The 20,437-nt window shown below is 51.5% G+C and overlaps 1 protein-coding gene and 1 pseudogene across 3 annotated transcripts in view; one reads left to right on the top strand and one right to left on the bottom strand.

Moving 5' to 3' along the window:
• Window positions 1-17,150, bottom strand: part of Myom3 (myomesin family, member 3) — a 56,772-nt gene extending 39,622 nt beyond the window's left edge. Inside the window, exons 1-10 of one of the 3 annotated variants that reach the window (XR_003954947.1) lie at window positions 16,144-16,572; window positions 13,270-13,448; window positions 12,227-12,307; window positions 11,002-11,161; window positions 10,249-10,406; window positions 5,184-5,279; window positions 4,330-4,418; window positions 2,141-2,185; window positions 1,529-1,669; window positions 244-405 (exon numbers count right to left, since the gene is read on the bottom strand). Coding sequence is in view for 2 of the 3 variants with exons in the window: in XM_017320223.2 (XP_017175712.1) it covers window positions 244-405; window positions 1,529-1,669; window positions 2,141-2,185; window positions 4,330-4,418; window positions 5,184-5,279; window positions 10,249-10,406; window positions 11,002-11,161; window positions 12,227-12,307; window positions 13,270-13,430 (1,093 nt within the window). In the remaining variant the exon portion in view is untranslated. Of the gene's footprint in view, window positions 1-243; window positions 406-1,528; window positions 1,670-2,140; window positions 2,186-4,329; window positions 4,419-5,183; window positions 5,280-10,248; window positions 10,407-11,001; window positions 11,162-12,226; window positions 12,308-13,269; window positions 13,449-16,143 lie in introns of all 3 variants that reach the window. The other 2 variants (XM_017320223.2, NM_001085509.2) reach the window with 2 other exon arrangements.
• Window positions 19,173-20,375, top strand: Gm12988 (predicted gene 12988; annotated as a pseudogene).

The raw sequence follows: 20,437 nt of genomic DNA, 5'->3' as shown, positions 1-20,437 counted from the left end.
AGTCAAGATGCTAGACATCAATAGCAAGGAGGGCTTTCTAATACTGTACAGAGCCCTCCTTCCTGGTCCCTGCCACTCCTGGTTCCCACCACATCTCCTCTTGGAGATTGTGGAGACTTGTCTGTGTCCTTTGGATCCACAGGATACTATTGTAGGGACCCTTAGAGACCAACCTGACATCTTCATAGTAGAGGTACCCAAGTTCCGAGAGTGTAGGAGCCTTGGATAGAGTGGTCACCTTACCTCTTATAAAGACATAGGCGCTCTGCTCCTGCGGCCCAAAGGGCGAGGAGACTCGGATTGTGTAGAACCCCTCGTCCTCTTTGTAGGCACAGGACACCTTCACGGAGGCCTGGCGGTCTGCGTAGAGTATCTGCCTGCGTGTTGAAGACCTCAGTAGCCTGCCTGTGGATGGGAAGAGGGTCCAGTGTGAGCTCACGGGCGATCCTGGCCTCAGCCAAGAGCTCATAGAAGTGTGTGACTTTGGAGACCCCGGAAGGTTCACGGGAGACCTGTGTGGCTGAAGGCTGAGGCTCAGGGGTGGGGTGGAGGTGGGTATTGAGGACTATCAGGGATCTGACCACGTGGGCTCTAAACTCTCCTCTGAGAGATCCGAAGGACAGCATCAGGACTCAGTGAGGGTGGGGTTGAAGGAGAGAGCAATGGTTTAGGAAGGTAGTTAGCAGGCAAGGAGCTAGGAGGGTAGGAGGGCTGTGACAAAGAGAAGGAGCCTGCGTGAGGTACAGAAACTCAGTGACGAGGCTCAGGGGATGGAAGTAGTGATTTTTTTTTTTTTTTGAGTAGTCTCAAGTAGCCTATGTGTCCCTCTGACTTCTGCTCCTCTAGCCTCTGACTCCTGAGTGCTGGGATGACAGACAGACACTTTCACGCCTCACTTACGTGGTCCTGGGGATAGAACCCGGCTTCCTCTATGATAGATAGGCAAGCACTCTATCCACACAGGAAGTGGGTCTTACTGAGAGATGAGAACTCAGAAAAGGGCCAGGGTCTCACACGGTGAGGAGGGCAGAGGGGACAGAGGTCAGTGGAGAGACTCAGGTCCCCGAGCAGGACCTTGAGTGGCGCTCTGGGAGCGGCTTTGCCCTGAGCTGCCTTGGAGAAGAGAAACTTGCTCCTCCTCCCTCCCTGTCAGCACTCTGTTCTGAGTGATAGACAGGTTTGAAAAAACACATCCCTCTTGTTATTGCAGCTGTCCCTCAGGCTCCCCCACTCTGTCCTGCCCAGCAGGTGCCGCCTTTCTGGGCTCAAGGCAAGGGCACGGGGAGGGTGGCTGCGCTCCTTGCCTTTAGGTTTCAGGTCTGGTCACAGTCAGGCTCTGAGGGCCAGCTGCCCTCTACTCTCACAGAGTAGCCTGAGCTAGCCCTTTGCCCGGGCCACCCAGGAGCTCTATATTCTGAACATGTGTTTGGGGAGGGGGGAGGGCGTGGCTGACCTCTGGAGTGGGGATGCATGTTGCCCCTGGATTGGGAAGGATCAGGGCTCTGCCTCAGAAGGCCCATGGGCTCACCATCTCTGTACCACTGGATTCTCTGCTCAGCTTCTAATACATCGTCTGAGAACAAACAGGTCAGGGAGAAAGGCTCTTTCTCTTGGGCAAAGATTGGCTTCAACACCGATGTAAACTCCGCGCTGGGGCCGAACATAGATCCTGGGTGGGGACAGAAACATGAGATCAAGGTCTTTTGAAACAGCAGACTGTCTTGAGTCTAAATGGGAGTAAGGACTCTTCTGGGCTGTCCCCATTCCTCTGGGTCAGGGTTCAGTTTGTTGTTTGCTTTCTTTCAAGACAGGGTTTTTCTCTGTAGCCCTGGCTGTCCTGGAACTCTCTTTATAGACCAGGCTGGCCTCGAACTCACAGAGTTCTAGCTACCTCTGCCTCCTGAGTGCTGGGATTAAAGGTGTGCACCACCATGGCTGTTGATTTATAGTTCTTATAGGTACATCAGTAGGGAAAAACGCCGTGGGGTGGGATAGGGGAACCAGGAAATCAACATGTCAGTTGGAGATCAGCACCCGTGACAGCCTTCCATCAAAGGATAGACTTTGAGGGCAATGATGACTCTCCTGAGAAGAGCCGTGGGGATCCCACATACCCCGCGCCCATCCCCAACCCACTTACGTTTAAAGATCTCCGAGTCAAAGCCAGCATCTTTCCCCAGGTAATCTGCCAACGTAAGACAAATGTAGCTGGAGACATCTCAGACCCCACAATCCTCCTACATTTGGGGATATGATCGTGGGTGTGGGTTTGAGTTCTGACTTGTCAGTGGCCCCCACTTGTAGCAGCTCTGGGGAAACCCTTTTACGTTGCTGTCCCTCAGTTTCTTCCTCAGCAAAATGGGAGCTGTGATTGCTCCTCAATGGTGTGGGTTGTGAACAAATTGGGTTTCATGCATAAAGCCCCTAGTCAGTGCCCAGCACACAGTAGGTGCTTCATAAATGCTGATTTTCCTCTTCTGTCTGAACTTGCTGAGGGATCATACACTGTCCTCAAAGGGGACAATCCTGGCCAGAGACTCTGGAGGTATCATCACTGATAGGGTTAGCTGGAGGTTCATAGTGAAGTGGACATGACCCCCCCCACCCCGAGCCATCTACAAGCAGCTGCCCCCAGCTTAACTCTGCCAACTCTCACAGATGGAGAAACTGAGGCCAAGTCTCCCAGGCTAGCCCCAGTAGCCTGTGATGTGCTTCTAGCCCCCAGCGTGAGGTCTGGAAGTGGTACAGGTAGGTTCCAGGGGATACACAGAGCTGGTGGGAGACTCAGTATTAGAATCTGGAGTCCTGTCTCCGAGCACAGGAACATGTATAGAGACCCCCCATGTCACCATGGAGACAGACAGAGAGCAGCAGTAGTGTCTGTGAGCTCATGCCTTCAGTAGGGATCTTTGAATTGCTGGCCTTGATGTAGGGAGGGAAGGGCAGAGGTATGGAAAGAGGGAGGGAGGCTGGATAGGGAGACACAGCGTATGACCTTGGGTTTCACTCTGGGCACAGCCTATGGGGCAGCTCAAATGTCTACATGGAGAACCTGGCTGGGTGACAGGGACAGCTGCCTCCCAGGAGCTATCTCAGGAATGCACAGACCGTAGAGGACTGCAAAGGACAGTCTAACAAGATTGTGACAGGCAAGGAGGGCAGGGCTGGACAGCTGCCCTGGTTGGGCAGGGGTGAGAGGGAGAGAGACAGAGAGCAAGAGCGAGAGCGAGTGAGAGAGAAAGAGAGAGACAGAGAGACAGAGAGACAGGGACAGAGAGACAGAGAGACAGGGACAGAGAGACAGAGATTTAGAGAGTCAGAGACAAAGAGACAGAGAGAGACAGAGAGAAATAGAGGCAGAGAAAGAGAGACACAGAGAATATACTACTTAGGGCCTCTCACTCAAAAACCCTGGAAAGCCAGGTATGGCATTCACAGAGGAACAAAAGACAACATCCTCTCCCAAGAGCGGCATGTCACACTTATCTGGACCATTACACTGACCAGCCGTGAACATCAGAGAAGGGCTCAGAGCTCCATTGTAGAGAAAACCACACCTCTAAGAGATTAGGGCGTGGTTTCCAGGCCCTCCACAGCAGCTAAGGCAGAGCCAGGATGGTGACCCAGGTCTGGCTGAAGCCTGGGTATCTAACATGCTGTAAGCGGTGACATTTGAATGTTCAGGGAGCAACCTCTAGGAGCGATGAGTCCGGTAGGAAAATACACAGGAGAAAGCCAAGAGGGGCAGTGGGAAGGGGGTGAGGAAGACACATCCTTTGTCTTTGCTCCTGGCTCTCCCTCTTGGAGGCCCTCGTCTGGATGGCTCCAACAAGCTATGGAGAAGGGCTGTCAAGGTCACCTGGGAGAGTTGGCTAGGTTCTTTCTGGTGGTCTGTCAGGGGGCAGTGAGGCCTGAAACCCAGTCTGTTCTGTCCTCCTCTTATAGGACAGACCCCCTTCCTGATCCATTTACATATGACACAAAAAGTTTAGTGACTGACCCATGCCTGTTATGACCCTAGGGACAGAGCTAAGTTCAAGGCTAGCGTAGGACAGAGACAGACCGTATATACTGGATGCATAATGAGTGCTGAGGGGTCGGGGAATCCCCATTTCTCCTCCTAGTGGCGCTCCACACACTCTCCGGGGACAGAGCTTCCTGCTTACACCATCAACTCACCTAGTTGGCCTTGCTAGTCTGAGAGAGGAGGCTCTCTCAGTCCAAAGGCCTCTAGGTCCCCAGTCCCAGCTCATGTGCCATCTTAGCTTCATGGCTGTCTGCTAGCCATGGGCTTGTGGGGCCTGGCCTGTTGGGGATGGAGGGACTTACTGCGGATGAGGACTTTGGCAAAGGAAGAGGCCTGGCCGTAGGCGTTCTTCACCAGCACAGTGTAGGTGGCCGAGTCCTCCACCGTGCACCTAAAAAGGAGGGAGGAACCCCACAGGATGCTAGGCTCCATGAGGAACACATCCCTTGCTGGGTGGCTCATCAAGGAACTCCTCCCCAGCCCCCCCTCCCCCACACATGGGGAAGACCCAGGATTGTGTGTCTTTGGGCTGCTCACTAGATTTCTATGAAACACTAGGGATATGACATCGGCCTATACCAGCTCAAGGGAAAGGGCTTTGAAAACATGTACCACCCTGCCTTGTTATTACCGACTGTAGAAGATCAGAGAGATGGAGCGATTCTCCCAGAGTCACATAGCTACTGAAATTCAACCCAGCGGTCTGCGCCTCTTTCCAGGCACTGCCTCCAGCCCTATTGACATCTCCATGTCAAAAACCACGAACAGATTTCTTTCCTCTGAGGCCTAGTGCCAGTCCGTGCCAATCCATGCCAGAGTCAGGCATAATGCCCAAATCTTCTGCTTCAGGCCTGAGTCTCATCACCAGCCAGAATAGCCCTGTGTGCCCCAAAAGAAGCTTGACTGGTTCCCATCCAGGGTACCCCAATGGAGTAGTGAGAGGAGGCGCCTTTTTTGCTCCATCAGCAAGCCGAGAGCCCCCCTGGTGCCCTGTGTTCCCTGGCACCTCAGGCAAGAGCTCTCTTGCTGGATCCCCAAGCTTTGCCCTGGTCCCTTAGGCCTTCTGAGGATGGCGAAACCCGGGTACTAGAGCCCAGGGTTAGCCTCAGTGGTGTCATGGGAGTGGGGGATGGGCCAGGCTCTGTCTGTGCTTTACCTCATGATCTCCAGGGTCAGCAGCCCGTAGTTGTTGGTGATACGGTACTTGCCGGCTGGAAAGAGGCGGGGATCGATCCGGATGTCGTTCTTGTACCTGTGGAGACACAGTAGCTGTGGTGAGTTGGGGGACGTACACAGACAAGGATTCCAGCCTCAGCAATGTGCTGCTCTCCATTTGGCTACACCCCTGGTGGGACTTCCACTGCCAGCCTCAGTTGTCCTCACTTGGAAAACGGGAGCACACAGGGCTGGCTCTGTACATGGGGTTACCTCTGAAGGGCTGCTATACCCCTAAGGGTAACTCTTCCTTGGTCCTGATCACTGTAGCTGCTCAAAGATCCATTCCAGTCTGCGGTAGCTGACAGAGGCACTCCCAGGGCACACCAGACACAAGGCCTTGAACTTGGACTCCTCTTTGAGGTGCCTGTACCAATGAAAGCTCCAAACCTCTCTCTATAACTCCCAGGGTGATGCTTATAATCACTGCTATTTATTTATTGAAGTTTTGAGATTGGGTCTCAGGTAGCCCAGGCTAGACTTGATTTAGAAACATAGCCAAGGATGACCACAAACCGCTAATACTCCTGCCTCCGTCTCTCAAGTGCTAGGGTCACAAGTGTGCAGCTACCAAGCCTAGTTGTTGCTGCTTCCTCTTTCTTTCCTCTTCTCCCCTTTCCCTGTCCTCCTCCATCCCCCTCCCCCCTCCTCTTCCTCAGCTCTTTCTCCATCTTCTTTGGAGATAGGGTGACAGTGTGTAGCTCACATGAGCCTTGGATTTGAGGTCCTGGGGGCTCAGCCTCTTGAATGCTGGGGTTACAGGCATGCACCTCCACATCTGGCTTTCTATCCCTAATTTTAGCTCTCAATTAGATTACCCCAGGGAACTTAAAGTTTTTTCCTCCTGGAGCTGGGGTGCAGGCTGGCGTGGGACATTTGCCTAGCACGCATAAGACCCGGGGTTGTCTGAACAACATTGGAGGCTTTTAATTATGATGTACAGAGTTGGAACACAAGCCTTGTGGGGCCTGCGTCAGAGAGCACACATTGCTCTGCCATATCAGGTCCCTCCAATCCAGTGGTTCTCAACCTGTGGGTGGAGACCCCTTTGAAAATCAAATGACCCTTTCACTGGGACTGCCTAGGACCATGGGAAAACACAGATACTTACGTTACAATTCATACAGAAACAAAGCTACAGTTATGATGAAGTAGCAATGACAATGATTTTATAGGTGGGGGTCACCAGGACATGAGGTAAAGGGTCACAGCGTTAGGGAGGTTGGGGAAACGACTGTTCTAATTCTAAAGAAACAGGATTTACCCTGGAGCCTCCCACCAGACTGCCTGTCTCCTGACCCTCTCTCTGGGAGGTGTGGTCATATGACAATGGTCAACAGCAAGTGGGCACAGGAGCCACATGACCGCTGCTGACTCACTTTCCATCAGTTTGACCTGTGGCTGTGTCACTGTGTCCTGTGGCTGTAAGAAGGCTCAGATGCTGTGGGCAGAGCTGCCAGGGGCCAGTGTTCTGTCTGGACATGCCCTGTGTCCCAGTAAACTTAGGACTACTGGGTATAGAACCTGTACACTGGTGTTGGGTGGATGGGTGCATGCGCGCGCGCGTGTGTGTGTGTGTGTCTCAGGGGTGAATTCAGAGATACCTCTTCGGGCTCTAGCACAGCCAGTTGACGTTGAAAAGGAAGGTGTCCTTCTTGCAGACAGAGGGCGCTCCAGCCTCAGGACCAGCCTTTCTTGGACCTGGGCTGTCTCTCTGGGTGCCCTATTTATCCCCATGGCCAGGGAACAGAGGCACATCCACTCTGTCCCTATTTAGGAAAGGGGCCCAGCTAAGTCTCCTGTGGGGAGGGCAGTGCTTAATCTGGGCACACATCTCTCCAGGCTCTGAGGACCAGGACCCTAGCCCAGACCTGTCAGAAACATTCCAGACTCCTCAGGCTGGGCTGCCCAGGCCCTGCCGTCCTCTCAAGGCGCAGCAGCTGCCAGGCCCTAAGCCTCATCCTGCCTGCCCCTCCAGCCAGAGAGGCCTCAGGAAAATGACTTACTATTTGCCTACATTTTCCATTGCTCTTTGAGATAGCGTCTCACTGGGTAGCCCAGATCAGTCTCAGACTTGTATCCTTCCTGCCTCAGCCTCCAGAAGCCAGGAATCACAGGCCTATGCCTCTATGGTTAATCTCCTGGGATGTATTGATATTCTATTCCTTCTATCTATCTGTCTGCCAGCCTGTCTATCTATATACTTATTATTATTTTTTTGTTGTTTTGGTTTTTTGTTTTGTTTTTGTTTTTAGTTTTGCTTTTTTTTTTTTCCCCCTTTTGGTTTTTTTCGAGACAGGATTTCTCTCTGTGTAGCCCTGGCTGTCCTGGAACTCACTCTGTAGACCAGGCTGGCCTCGAACTCAGAAATCCACCTGCCTCTGCCTTCCATGTGCTGGGTTTAAAGGCGTGCGCCACCACTTCCCGGCTCTTATTTTTGTTTTTTGTTTACAGAGTCTTACTATGTAGTCTTGTCCTAGAACCACTACCTTCTCTCTCTCTCTCTCTCTCTCTCTCTAAGATTTTTTTATTATTATACATAAGTACACTGTAGCTGTCTTCAGATGCACCAGAAAAGAGGGCCTCAGATCTCATTACGGGTGGTTGTGAGCCACCATGTGGTTGCTGGGATTTGGACCTTTAGATGAGCTATCTCACCAGACCACTTTACCTTTTTTTATTATTATTAAAGAACAAACAAACAAACAAGCTTACGTGCAGGAGGCTTGTGGGGAATTGTGTGTGATAATGCAGAACCCGAAGCAGCCAGAGACTCAGCCAGAGACTTTGACTTCTGTTAGGCTGGCGTTGCAGACAGTTGTGAGCTACCAACACCGGTGCTGGGAATTGAACTCTGGTCTTTTAGAAGAGCCTTATTCATTCATAGCCATTAAGCCATCCCTCTAGCCCTAGATTCCGATTTTAAGGGTACTTCCAGCAGTTGCTGCCCCCTCCCTTTACCTCTCCCTGGCACCTCTCTGAACACTGAGCGCCCCCCAAATACCCAGGGGGTATTCTTGGGTTTCTTCTTGTTCATGTGCAGCCCCACATATGCAGCATCCTGAGAACAGATCCATCCCCCTGCCTGCCCTACGTAGCAAGTCTGTCCTCAGCGACTGTGACTGAGTGCTCAGAGTGTTTGCCTCACTAGGGCAATGCTCTGTGATTGAGTCCTCTCAATGCTCCTGCATCTAGGAAGTGCTCAGGAGTTGCTGAATGGATGGACTCTCCTGACAAGCCTGAGCAGGAACACACCCTCAGAGACCAGACTTATGGTTCAGCTCCATAATCACCAAGCCAGGAACCTCAGGGGTCACCAGCCAGTGGGTCTGGCCTTGGCTTCTCCCATTTCAGGAATCCTTGGCTCTGTAGTGCTGGCCTTGCTGGTTGGCTCAGAAACCAGCCCCCCTCCCCCAGTATCCACCCCTGCTTCACCGACTTAGCTCAGATCTGAGTTGGAAGCAGAGCTCTTACTGGGGCCAGCCACTGGCAGGTGGCACTGCCTTGGTCTCCACAGCTCCCTTTGCCCAGCGCACTGTCCAGTGCATGACTTTGAAAGTGTGCCAGCTGGAACTGGCCAGTCTGGAGGCCAACTTCCTTCAGATGTCATTCTTGGTTGTGATCCGCCTACCTGTTTGCCATCTCCAGCTACTTAGCACTTGTGTGCTTTAAGTTAAAAACAACAACAACAAAACCCCAAACAACCACAACAACAACAAAACAAAACAAAACAACAACCCCCCTCTCCCCCACCAACCTAACCTGTTGCTGTCTTGCTGAGATCTGAATCGTGATCTACTTTGGTTATCTGGCCTTACATAAGGGCTCAAATGGGACAAAAGTGGCCGCCTGTATAAAGGGGTCCCTTTACTTGGACTTTTGGTTTTGGACCGTGAGATATTCACCCTCCAGCTCCCATGCTGCCTCTTCCAGGGAGCCTTCCTGGGCACTGCAGGCCAGGATAGCCATTCCCTCTCTTCCCGTCTCCTTGTTGATCTGAACAGGACCATGAAAACACTTCTCTGTGGCCAGTTCTCCCTGGGCTGGACATTCTTTAAGAGTGAGACCCTGACAGGGCCTGGGACGGTGATGTTGATCATGAATATTGTTGAAACTCCTTTCTTATCCTGCGCCTGCCTGGCAATGGTCCTAAGACCCAATGATCAGGGACTCCATTCTGTGGACATCACGGCTCCTCAGGAAGTGGCCATGAGTACCCCGTCTCCAGCACCTGGCTCAGAGGATTCCCCCAGCTACAAAGCTTCTGGGATGCTGTATGCTTCTAGAAACGTTGTCTCCCATCTTCTGAGCTCTTTCCACTTCTCTTTTCTAGACGAGACCCTCCTGCCTCACTCTCTTAAGGGCTGGCATCACACGCATGCGCAACCTCTATGCCTGACTCTTTCCCAGCCCTTGTCAAGTTCTGAGGACTTCCTCTGTGGGGCACTAAACCTTTAGCATGAATCAGCTGGAGAAGGGTCTTCAGCCTATTATCTGAGCTGGAATTAGAAGCAAACCCAGAAGCAGATCCAAGGGGTTAAGTCATCTACCTGTGGCCACACCCTGACTCAGTGATGGTCGAGGCCTGACTCTTGGCTCACACTATAGATCTAAGCCCACCCTCTCAGCGGGGTCCTGTCCTCGCCACCTCCTCCCTCGCGTCTGGGCTTTCTGTTCTGACTCCCAGAACAGTCTCTAGTACTGAAACTAGTGCCTAGCTCAGAGCAGCTGTCTTCTCAGGTCACGGAATCATATTTTTACAAGGGCTGGCTCTCCAGGGGGCTCCAGTCTTCCCCACCCAGGCTAAGAATAACTAAGTCCCAAGCCAGCCTGAGACTCTCAGGCAGCTGTCCTTGCTCTGTGTGCAGGGTGGGCGGAACTCAGAGTCTCTGGGGTATGGCCTTGCTGAGACAGAGGAACCTTGGGTGAAGATGCCCCCCGCCCCCCAGAACTCCAAGAGAAATGGCGGGAGAGCAAGGACTCCATCTCCAGCCCCAAGGGCTTACCAGGTGACCTGGAATGGAGGTGAGCCCTGGACGGTGCAGGTCAGCAGTACCGTGGTGTGCTCCCAGACGGCATGCGATCGAAGCGGGATCCAGAACCAGGGGCCGCGGCCAGAGCACAACTCGATCAGTTCCTTGGCCTCTCGGACCTTCTCCTCTGTCTGGAGGTGAAGGGGTGTGTGACAACAAAGGGACAGCCCCACCACGTGGCCCCCTGACATTCAGACTCTGGCTGAGCCCTCCTCTACGCCATCTTGAGGCAGGGTTGCTCAGTGGTCAAGGACTGTGCTCTAGGACCAGCTGTGGGGTTACAGGCAGAGAGCCTCATTCTCCTTGCCTGTAAAATGAGGAGGATGAAGATATTTATTGGCTCACACCTGTCGGGGTTATGACAGGGAGTGCGTCAATCCGAGAAGAACACAGGGGTTACATAAAGAAGCCCGTGGAGTGTGACCTGGGCAGGGGGCAGGGAAATGACCTCAGACCCTGCACAATTGTGAAGGTCTTCTAGACACTGGGAAGTCATCTGCAAATCTAAGCTCATTTAATTTCTACCTCAGCTGTTATAACCACAGAGGGGAAACTGAGGCCCAGGAACAGCCTGACCTTTTCTCTGGTAACCCAGCTGAGGGTAGGGGCATCAGAATTGGGACGTAGGGCCTTTTCCTGGATACCTTTGGAGAAGGGGGAGGAGTAAGGATGGAGCATTGGCGGGGGTCAGATTCAAGGCTAGGGTCTCCCCAGCGCCTGCCTCACCCGTTGCCGCAGCGCCTTCCAGTCTCGCCTCTGACGCAGCAGCCTCTGAGTGCGTAGGAAGGCCAGCTCCATCCGCTCCAGGTCATTGCCAAAGCCTACCCGCCTCTGTCCACGCTCCTCCAGCTCCACTGTGGTGGTCTGGCGTCTCAGCTTAGCTTCCCTGTAGGACAGGACCCAGTCATACCCACAGAGGCTGCAGCAGTCCTACCCCCCCCCCACCCACATGCTAGTTGGCACTTGGGAATGTGCCTTAGGGACAAGCACAGCCTTGTGTACAGGTGTCTGGCAGACACACTGAAAGGAGACTCGGGGAGGTAGCTCAGTTGGTACAGTGCTTGTCTCAAATGCACAGAGCCCTTGGTTTGATCTACAGCACCGTATAAAAACACATGCTTCCACGGGGTGTGGTGGCGCAAGCCTTTAATCCCAGCACTCGGGAGGCAGAGGCAGGCAGATTTCTGAGTTCGAGGACAGCCTGGTCTACAAAGTGAGTTCCAGGACAGCCAGGGCTATACAGAGAAACCCTGTCTCAAAAAACCAAAACAAAAAACAAAAACAAAACAAAAAAAAAACCACATGCTTTCATCCCCAGCACTCAGGAGGCAGGAGGGCCAAAGTTCAAGGCCACCCTTTGGCTGTATAGCAAGCTTGAGGCTAGCCTAGTTCACATGAAACCCTGTAGCTGTGTGTGTGTTGCTGGGGATAACCTGCTTACGGCCAGAGTTTAGTAAGTGTGTAGTTAGGAATGGAGCGTGTGAGGCTCCTTAACAAACAATTGGCCAGTTTCCGATGTGTCCAGATGTATCTCACAGGACAGGAAACTGAGGTCCAATGACTTGCTTAAGGACAGCAGGACCCAGGGCTCTTTCCTAAAGCTGTGGTCCTCTGGCCACACTCAGGCACGTAGGAACCGTCCCTTCCTTGTGTGAGCCCTGTGATTGTTACCAGTCTGTACCCCATGACCAGTTCCTCTCTTACTTGTGAACTTTGTGGTAATGAGGATGGCTTCTTGGGGACAGTCCTTTCCTGCTGTGGGGACCTGTCCAGGGGATGGTGTGAGACTTGGCCTCACAGTGACTGGTTTGTACTCTGCCCAGCCCTTCCGTAAAAGGAACTTTGGGAAGACCCATTGTGTGTCAGTGGGCGTCCACGAAGAGGTAGGGATCAGGGACCAGGGTCAAGATAAAACAGTCCTTCCGCATCCAGTGACAGTCATGTGACTTACCAGGACAACTCTGAGGAGGCTGTCAGGGCCAGGGCAGCAGCCAGGGCATAGTCTTCAGAGCTGAACTGTTGTTCCTCCTCACTGCCAGTAGAAACGGGGGGGTCATGGATCTGGGGCCGTTTCCTGGGGCCCCTGAGACCATGGCCGTACATTACGGCACCAGAAGACAACCCGAGCTCCCGTCTCTCATTGAACCTCCCTCTCAATGCGGGGGTCTCAGAGAGCAAGAATATCTCTCTACCCTGGACAGGGCTGTGCCTCCTGTTAGGGTCTGGGTATGAGGCATCCCCTAAAGGATTTGTGTTGAAAACTCAGTCCTCAGCTGCCAGATCTACTCATTGAGAAGGGGCTGGACCACAGGGACTTCAGGGGTCACAGGGGCCACAGGGACCACAGGGACCACAGGGACCACAGGGGCTGTGTGCTCATCATCACCAGTCAGTCCATCCCCCCATGGGTTCAGTTTGGTGATTTTATTGGGAGCAGAAGAAACATCTAGAGGTATAGAGAGTAGGTTATGGGGACTTTGCCGTGTTCCAGGTTCCTTCCTTCCTTCCTTCCTTCCTTCCTTCCTTCCTTCCTTCCTCCCCCTCCCTCCTGTGTTCCTTGACTACTCTGCAATCTAATGTTCGTTCTGTCTCACCTCAGCCTCAAAGCAATAGAGCCAAGACAGGAATAAACTCCATAAAGGGCTAGGCAAACAAACAAACACCAACAAAAATCAACAGAACTAAACAACAAAAACAAAACTCCACTCTTCTCCTCCTAATGTGTTTTTCTCAGGTGCTTTGTGATGGAGACAGAAAGTTCCCAACATACTCCCCGAGGGAGGGACTGACTGTGTCTCCTCTCAGACAGGGTCTGTAGAGGACTGCTCCGTGTCACTTTTATTCAGGTGGGGGTCTGGGGTATCTCAGAAGGTGAGCCTGTGCTACCCATCTAAGATGAGAGTCTCTGAACAGCTGGGCTATGCGTCCTCTTCCAACTGGATCCTGGGGCGGAGCCACGGCGGGGGAGGGGCCATAGGGCCAGGACACGCCCACCTGCTGCGGTAGGTCCGCCTCTGCACGGAAGAACCCATCTGCAGGCTGTGCTGCCGCTCCTCTTTCTGCTCCTCCTCCTGCCTGTGTTCCAGCCTGTGGACCTGCACGGTCTGGGAGGCTTGGGGCTCCCCGGCACTCCCAGGGCTGTGGGGCAGAGTCATGGCTGCGAGCGCAATAACCTGTGAAAGCCAAAGTTTACGGTCTGTCGTCCTACCAAGCATCTGCAACTTCCCTTCCCAAGTGCTCTGAGTGTGCAGGAGCGTTTTTTTTTTTCTTTCTTTCTCTAGAGCAGTGGTTCCAACCTTCTTAAAGCTGAAGCCCTTTAGTACAGTTTCTCATGTTGTGATGACCCCCCCCACCATAAAATTATTTCACGATAACTCTAATTTTGCTGTTATGAATTATAATGTAAATATCTGAGATGCAGGATAGATATCTGACCCCCAAATGGGTTGAGAACCACGGCTCTATAGGAGCATAGGGATTGAGGCCTGAGAAGGTGAGGGACCACGGTGACAAAGGCAGAGTCTGGCTTCTCTACTGTTTCTCGTGCCTTGGCAGTGGGTAAGCAGAGACCCATCGGGGAGCAGAGAGAGCCCTGGCTCCCAGCTGCGGACCTGCTCCATTCATCCCCTTCTCCAGGGCTTGGCTTTGCAGAGGATGACAGACTGCACGCTGCTGTCCCAGGCTGGGTCTAATCTCGGAGTGAGCAGATGTCCCCTCTCTCTCTCTGTCTAGTCCTACCCATGAGCCTTTGCTGGGTTCATCACCCCAGCCGTTCCTCCAAGCCTAGCCTGAGCGCCATGTTGATTCACGATATGGGGACTGTGAATCTGTGACCCAGTGCAATCCTGTGACCCTAGTTTCTCATTCCTGCTTCTAAGTGTGCGACCTTGGACTTTATAACTTGGCTTCTTCATCCGTAAAATGTGTCCACCACACTCCTGGGATGGGCGACCAAAAGGTTAACTGAGAGCCTGGAGAAATGAGTCCCATCTAAGTGTCAGACACTCCCACCAACTTCCTCCGAAGCCTTGTAAAAACACAAGAGGCCAAGAACTTTCTCTTTGTTAGTCCTTTTGGTATTTTAAATCAGTACCTTATAATTTGATTCTCATTTAGAAAGTGCCTCCTCTTCCTGCTTAGTCCCTACCTGTATGGAGGCTGTATTTGACTCACTGGTGGTGGGGCTTAGCTGCTGAGTGTCAGCTGTAAGGTTTGGTTTTCTGTGCTGCCCCCAGCTGTGACCATCAGGGAGGTCAGTGGCTTGCAGTAAGTAATCAGTGGCCATTAAGGGCTTCTCCCAAAGGTCCCTTGGCTCCCGACAAGCATCTCAGCAGAGCCAAAGGACAGTTGCCCACTTAGGCTTGGCTCTGACTCCTCCTGGCTAAATAGCATCTCTGCACGCAGAGACCTAGCCAAGCCCGCTCATGCTACGCTCCTTCCTTGGTCTACACGTTTGACCTGGGGAGCAAGGCTCGGGCCAACAAAGAGGGTTCCTGTGCTCTGACGTCAGCACTGGCCCTCTCTCTGATACTCTGCCCTAATGAGGACAGTGGCCCACTGGCATTTGGCCTCTGGACCCCCTCCTCTGCGGTGAGCCATGGATGCTTTTTAAAGCACTGACTAAAGTGTGGGATTAAGCAGACAGGTTTGTGGCCTCCACTGCCCTTCCCCATGGGATGAGAAGCCGCACTGGCTGAGCGGGGAGTGGATGCACCCTGCCCAGTGGGTCGGCACAGGCTGGGACAGGCACGGCTCCCCAGCTCCGCCAAGGCTGTAATGGGCTGGCTCTGGTTAGTGGAGGCTCTTCCTTCCCCAGCAGAGCCCGGGGGGCCTCATCCCCTGTATGGGATGAACCTGGCAACCCCAGGGTTTGGGACTGCAGGGTCTATGCTTTTTCTCTGCCCGTGGGGTTGAACAACCAGCACTCAGCCCACACACTCCCTCCCTACTGGACCTGCCGGACCTGCCAGCTCGGGCTCCCTGATGGGCTGCCGCTCCATACAGCAAAGACTCGAGTTCCAAGGAGGTCCTCAAGGGCCTTTTCTTTTCTTTATGTTTAGCTTTAATGTCAAGGAGGGCTCACATCAGAAGACCCAGGGCTACACAGAACAGTGAAATGAAGCATGGAGTTCTTGGATACCCCGTTTTCACTTGGGGTGCTACCAAGCTCAAATCTCCCTAACAAACCCCTTTCCCAACATACTTACATATATACACTACAAACAAACAAACACACATACAGATACACACATACTCGACAGGATACGAAAACACACACAGACACACACATACCCTATAGTAGACACACAAATATTCTACGACACACACAGACACCCTACAACACACACATAGGCACATACCCTATAACACACACACATATCCTACAACACACACAGATAGACACATACCCTACAACACACACACATATCCTATAACACACACAGATAGACACATACCCTATAATATACATACCCTATAGCACAACACAGTCACATACCCTATAACACAGACACATACCCTACAACACACACACACACACGCCCTATAACACACACATAAACATTATAAATGCACATATCAAACACACATACACACATACCCCACACACTATACTATAGATACACACACCATAGTCACACAAATACTACCCCCATCATACAATAGACACACAAGAACATCATTGACTTTACATAGGCCTATGCACAGACCACCCCCACATCATCTACACATACACAAACCCGTACATCACAGACACACATACACTAGAGTTATGTACACTACACATGCACCATATATACCACCCCCATAGGTCATTCACTGTGGAAAGCTGGGGTGTCCCTCAGCCCCTGCACCCTACATGTGACTCACAGAAACAGCAGTGTCCACTGGGCAGTCTCTAGGACAGTAAGAGGCTCTCTGCTCTCTTCTTGTCCTCGGCTCAGTGAGGACGGGGGAAGAATGTGATCTGAGAGCCTTGTAACCGTCTTAAATATAGCAGCGCTGAGACAGTGCGGTGACAATGGATGGGAGCTGTGGTGAGGGTGGAGGCAGAGGGGAGGGCTGTCTCTTCCTGCCAGCACTGCTGGGCAGCAGCAACAGGTGGGGTGGCCCCCACCCCCTGCTGCTCCTCCCCCACCTCTGGCTTTTCCACCCCACCCTGCCTGGAGTAAGAGCCATGCCTCGGGCTCCAGTCTGGCTTGGGGAAAGTGGACACGTGTGTTCTCTGCTATAGAAGTCGGATCACAACTGTCCTTCCCGTTGTGGGGCACCCAGAGAAAGGTCTTCAGCTTCTCTGATCTGAATTCCCTCCTGAGAGACAGGGAACATGTCAGGGTACCTAGCTTCTTGCGGATAGTACAGAGTGTGACCTAACCATGAGAACTTTGATTCTTTTGGCTAAGGTGATGTGTGGCTTCTTCCTCTCTATTTCCCCAGCAGTTAAGGGCGCTGCTCCTGGTCAGCCCATGGTTGTGTGCGGTGGGTAAGGCAGGGCTAGGACAGGAGCTAGGGAGCCCTGAGGAGGGGACATGGCCCTCCAGAGCATGTGCAGGTCTGGGAAGGCTGTCCCAGCTCAGGTCAGAGAGCATGGTTTCACTCCCAGCCTCTTCCTCAAACCACAGGCACCAAGGTCAACCTGCCAGCTGCTCTTCCTGCAGCTTCGGAGGCTACTCCCTGGGGAGAGTGAGTGAGCGGGCACTGAGCTCTTCAGTCCTAGTCTTAATCTCCTGCCTTACTTGAAAAGCCATTTCTAAGCTTCCCTGATTCACCTCTTCCCCAGGCCAGTGTCATAGCAACTCCGGGGAGGATGTTGGCGGGTTCGCTCCCCCACCCTTTTGGTCTTCCTTCCTTCCTTCCTTCCTTCCTTCCTTCCTTCCTTCCTTCCTTCCTTCCTTCCTCTTTCTTTCTTTCTTTCTTTCTTTCTTTCTTTCTTTCTTTCTTTCTTTCTTCCTTCCTTCCTTCCTTCCTTCCTTCCTTCCTCTCTCTCTCTCTCTCTCTCTCTCTCTCTCTCTCTCTCTCTTTCTTTCTTTCTTTCTAGGAAACTTTATGTATATGAGTGTTTTACTTGTGGGCATGGTCTGTGCACTACCGCATGCACGCCTAGAGACCAGAAGGGGGCATCAGATCCCTGGGGTTGTGAGCCAGGTACCCTGACACGCTGTCTCTCAGGAAGGAATTCAGATCAGAGAAGCTGAAAACTTCCCCAGGGTAACTGGAAGGACAGTTGCAAACAAACTCTATAATTGGGAACACTTGTGCCCACTTTCCTCAAACCAGGCTGGAGCCCTAGGCAGTTCCTGGAGGCAGGGACTGGGGTGGATGGGGAAGGAGCAGTAGGAGGCGGGGCATTCCCCCCAGGTGAGTAGCTGGGAACTTATCCAGGGTCCTTTGGAGGAGCAGCCAGCTTTCTAACACTGGAACATCTCTCCAGCTCTCATTCCTATTTCGGGGGTTGTTATTTTGAGACAAGGTTTTGTTATGTAGCCCAGGCTAACTTGCAACTGACAATCTTCCTGCCTCAGTCTTGAATGCCATGATTTCAAGCATATACTCCCCTGCCATCCCCACTTCCTATTATCCCTGTCTAGAAAGAGTTTCTCTGGACTCAGACAATTGCTGTGATGGTTAAGTGTGATATGCCAGAGCTGGAGAGGTGGCTTAGTGGTTAAGAACACTGTCTGCTCTTTCAGAGGTCCTGAGTTCAAATCCCAGCAACTACATGGTGGCTCACAACCATCTGTAATGAGATCTGATGCTCTCTTCTGGTGTGTCTGAAGACACAACAGTGTACTTATATATAATGAATAAATAAATCTTTTTTTAAAAAAAAGTGTGATATGCCTTTGTGAAGCAGAACATAGGCCCTGGTTGTCCCTGACCTCTGAGGCAGACGGAAGGAACTCAGGCATGTGCCAGACTTGGGAGGCATCTCAGATTCTGTTCAGGATCCCATTCATCCCTGGATTTATAACTTAAGCAAGCCACCATGTTCTGGTTTATCTACACTCCAGGGGACAGTAATGACTGTCTCTCAGTCTTCTGGCAGAGCATGGAGCTGCAGATCTGTAATCCCAGCATCCAGGAGACTGAGGCAGATGGATCCAGGCATCCAGACCCAGCCTGGGCTACACACTGAGACCTTGTCTCCAACTGGATTGTCTGAAAGGAAGGGTCCCAGGAGGGTCCACAGCCTCCCCAACACCAGACATACTGTAGACAGTTGATAGACCAGGGCTCCTCTAGTCACTTAACTCTGGGGATACTGAAGAGCTCGCTTCGCCCCATCCATCTGGGCTTGCAGTCCATTCTCCTATACCCCTCAGCTGATCATGCATGGTGATGCATGGGTCCTTTGTAAGTATGGTCAAACCTCACTCAGGAAGCTGAGCAGACATAAGATGACTGAAGTCACATAACTCTTTGCTTAGATGCCAGGCATAGGCACCTCTATTCATGAACGAGGAATTTGCTCTCCTTTCTTTATTATTACTATTATTATTATTATTATTTTAAATTGAGACAAGTCTCACTATATAGCTGAGGCTGGCCTTGAACTCATAATCCTCAGTACCTTGAGTGATGGGATTATAAGTGTGTGACATCATGCTCAGCCTTCAGCCTCCTTCCTGAGCCTCAGTTTCTTTAACTGGAGAACGTTTTAGATAGGAGGGATGTTGTGTTGTCTTGTTCTCTCTGTCCCTACCCCAAAGGAAGTAATTCCTGGAAGACAGCTCTGTCCTCAACTTGACTTTAAAAATGAATGGGAAGCCAGGTGTGGTAGTGTATGCCAATATTCATACCACTTGGTAGGTCAAGGCAGGAGGACCAGGAGTTCAAGTGTACCCTAGACTATGTACCAAGTTTGAGGTCAACCTGTGCTACATAAGACTCTGTCTCAAAGTGGCCTTGTTCTCGATACTTCTGTGCGATTATGAACTCTGTCCGTCAGCCTCGGGGCCTGTGGTCTTGAGACCAAGTGCCATGCCTACGACAAAGTTGCAGAGTTCTGATGGAGAGATATTTGAAGTTGCTGTAGAAACTGCCAAACAATCTGTGACCGTCAAGGCCGTGCCGGAAGAGTTGGGAATGGATGATGATCCTGTTCCTTTACCAAATGTTAATGCAGCAATTCTGAAAGAGGTCATTCAGTGGTGCTCCCACCACAAAGAGGACCCTCCTCCCCTGAGGATGATGAAAACAAAGAAAACGGACAGATGATATTCCTGTTTGGGACCAAGAATTCCTGAAAGTTGACCAAGGAATACTTTTTGAACTTATTCTGGCTGCAAACTACTTAGACATCAAAGGTTTGCTTGATGTCACATGCAAGACTGTGGCCATTAAGATTAAGGGGGAAACTCCTGAGGAGATTCGTAAAACCTTCAATATCAAAAATGACTTTACTGAAGAGGAGGAGGCCCAGGTACGCAAAGAGAACCAATGATGTGGCGAGAAGTGAACTGCTGTGCCTGTTACCATAACACTAGAAGGGTTGTTCCAAGTGCCAGTTGCACTGCTCTGTTTACAATTGTTAATATTAGAGATCAGTAGATAAACATCGCCTTGTCTTCACTGCGTGTGTAGTTCCAGTGAAGATCAGACCTGTGGTGAGTTTCTTCTATGAACAGAAGTTTCCTCCCCGCCACCCCCATTGCTCTGAATAAAACTGAACTATGGGTTCACTGCGGAAAGTGGCATTTTGGGCTTTCCCTCTTTCTGTAAAGTGATTCCTGCCTCTAGTTCATCGTCCAGTTGACTTCAGTGAGCCTTTCAAAGTTGGCACTGTAAATAAAACAACTTAGGGAAAGTATGCTGAAATAGAATTAACAAACCATGTTGTTTGTTCATGAATTGGAAGCTGCAACAGGACAGCTTGAAGTTAACCTTGTGGGGGTCTCCCGACCTCTATGCTGCTGAAAGCTTGTGTGCAGTGGGGCCTCTCTTATTGGACCTGAGGCCTTGTTTTGTCTTTTTTTTTTTAAATTTTTAATCTTCTCAGCTTTGAATATGTTGCCTAGAGATTTAGTTTACTACCCACTTTGTGGTTTTGGAGTGGGGACTATAACTCAATAATTTGTTAGTTTTTTTAAAAAAAGGACTCTGTCTCAAAATAAATAAATTAATCAAAATGAGTGGGTAAATACTGTCTCAATCTATTTGGCCT

This window comes from Mus musculus, chromosome 4 (assembly GCF_000001635.26).
Source record: "Mus musculus strain C57BL/6J chromosome 4, GRCm38.p6 C57BL/6J".
Taxonomy (NCBI): domain Eukaryota; kingdom Metazoa; phylum Chordata; class Mammalia; order Rodentia; family Muridae; genus Mus; species Mus musculus.
This window is presented reverse-complemented; position numbering and strand designations above follow the sequence as displayed.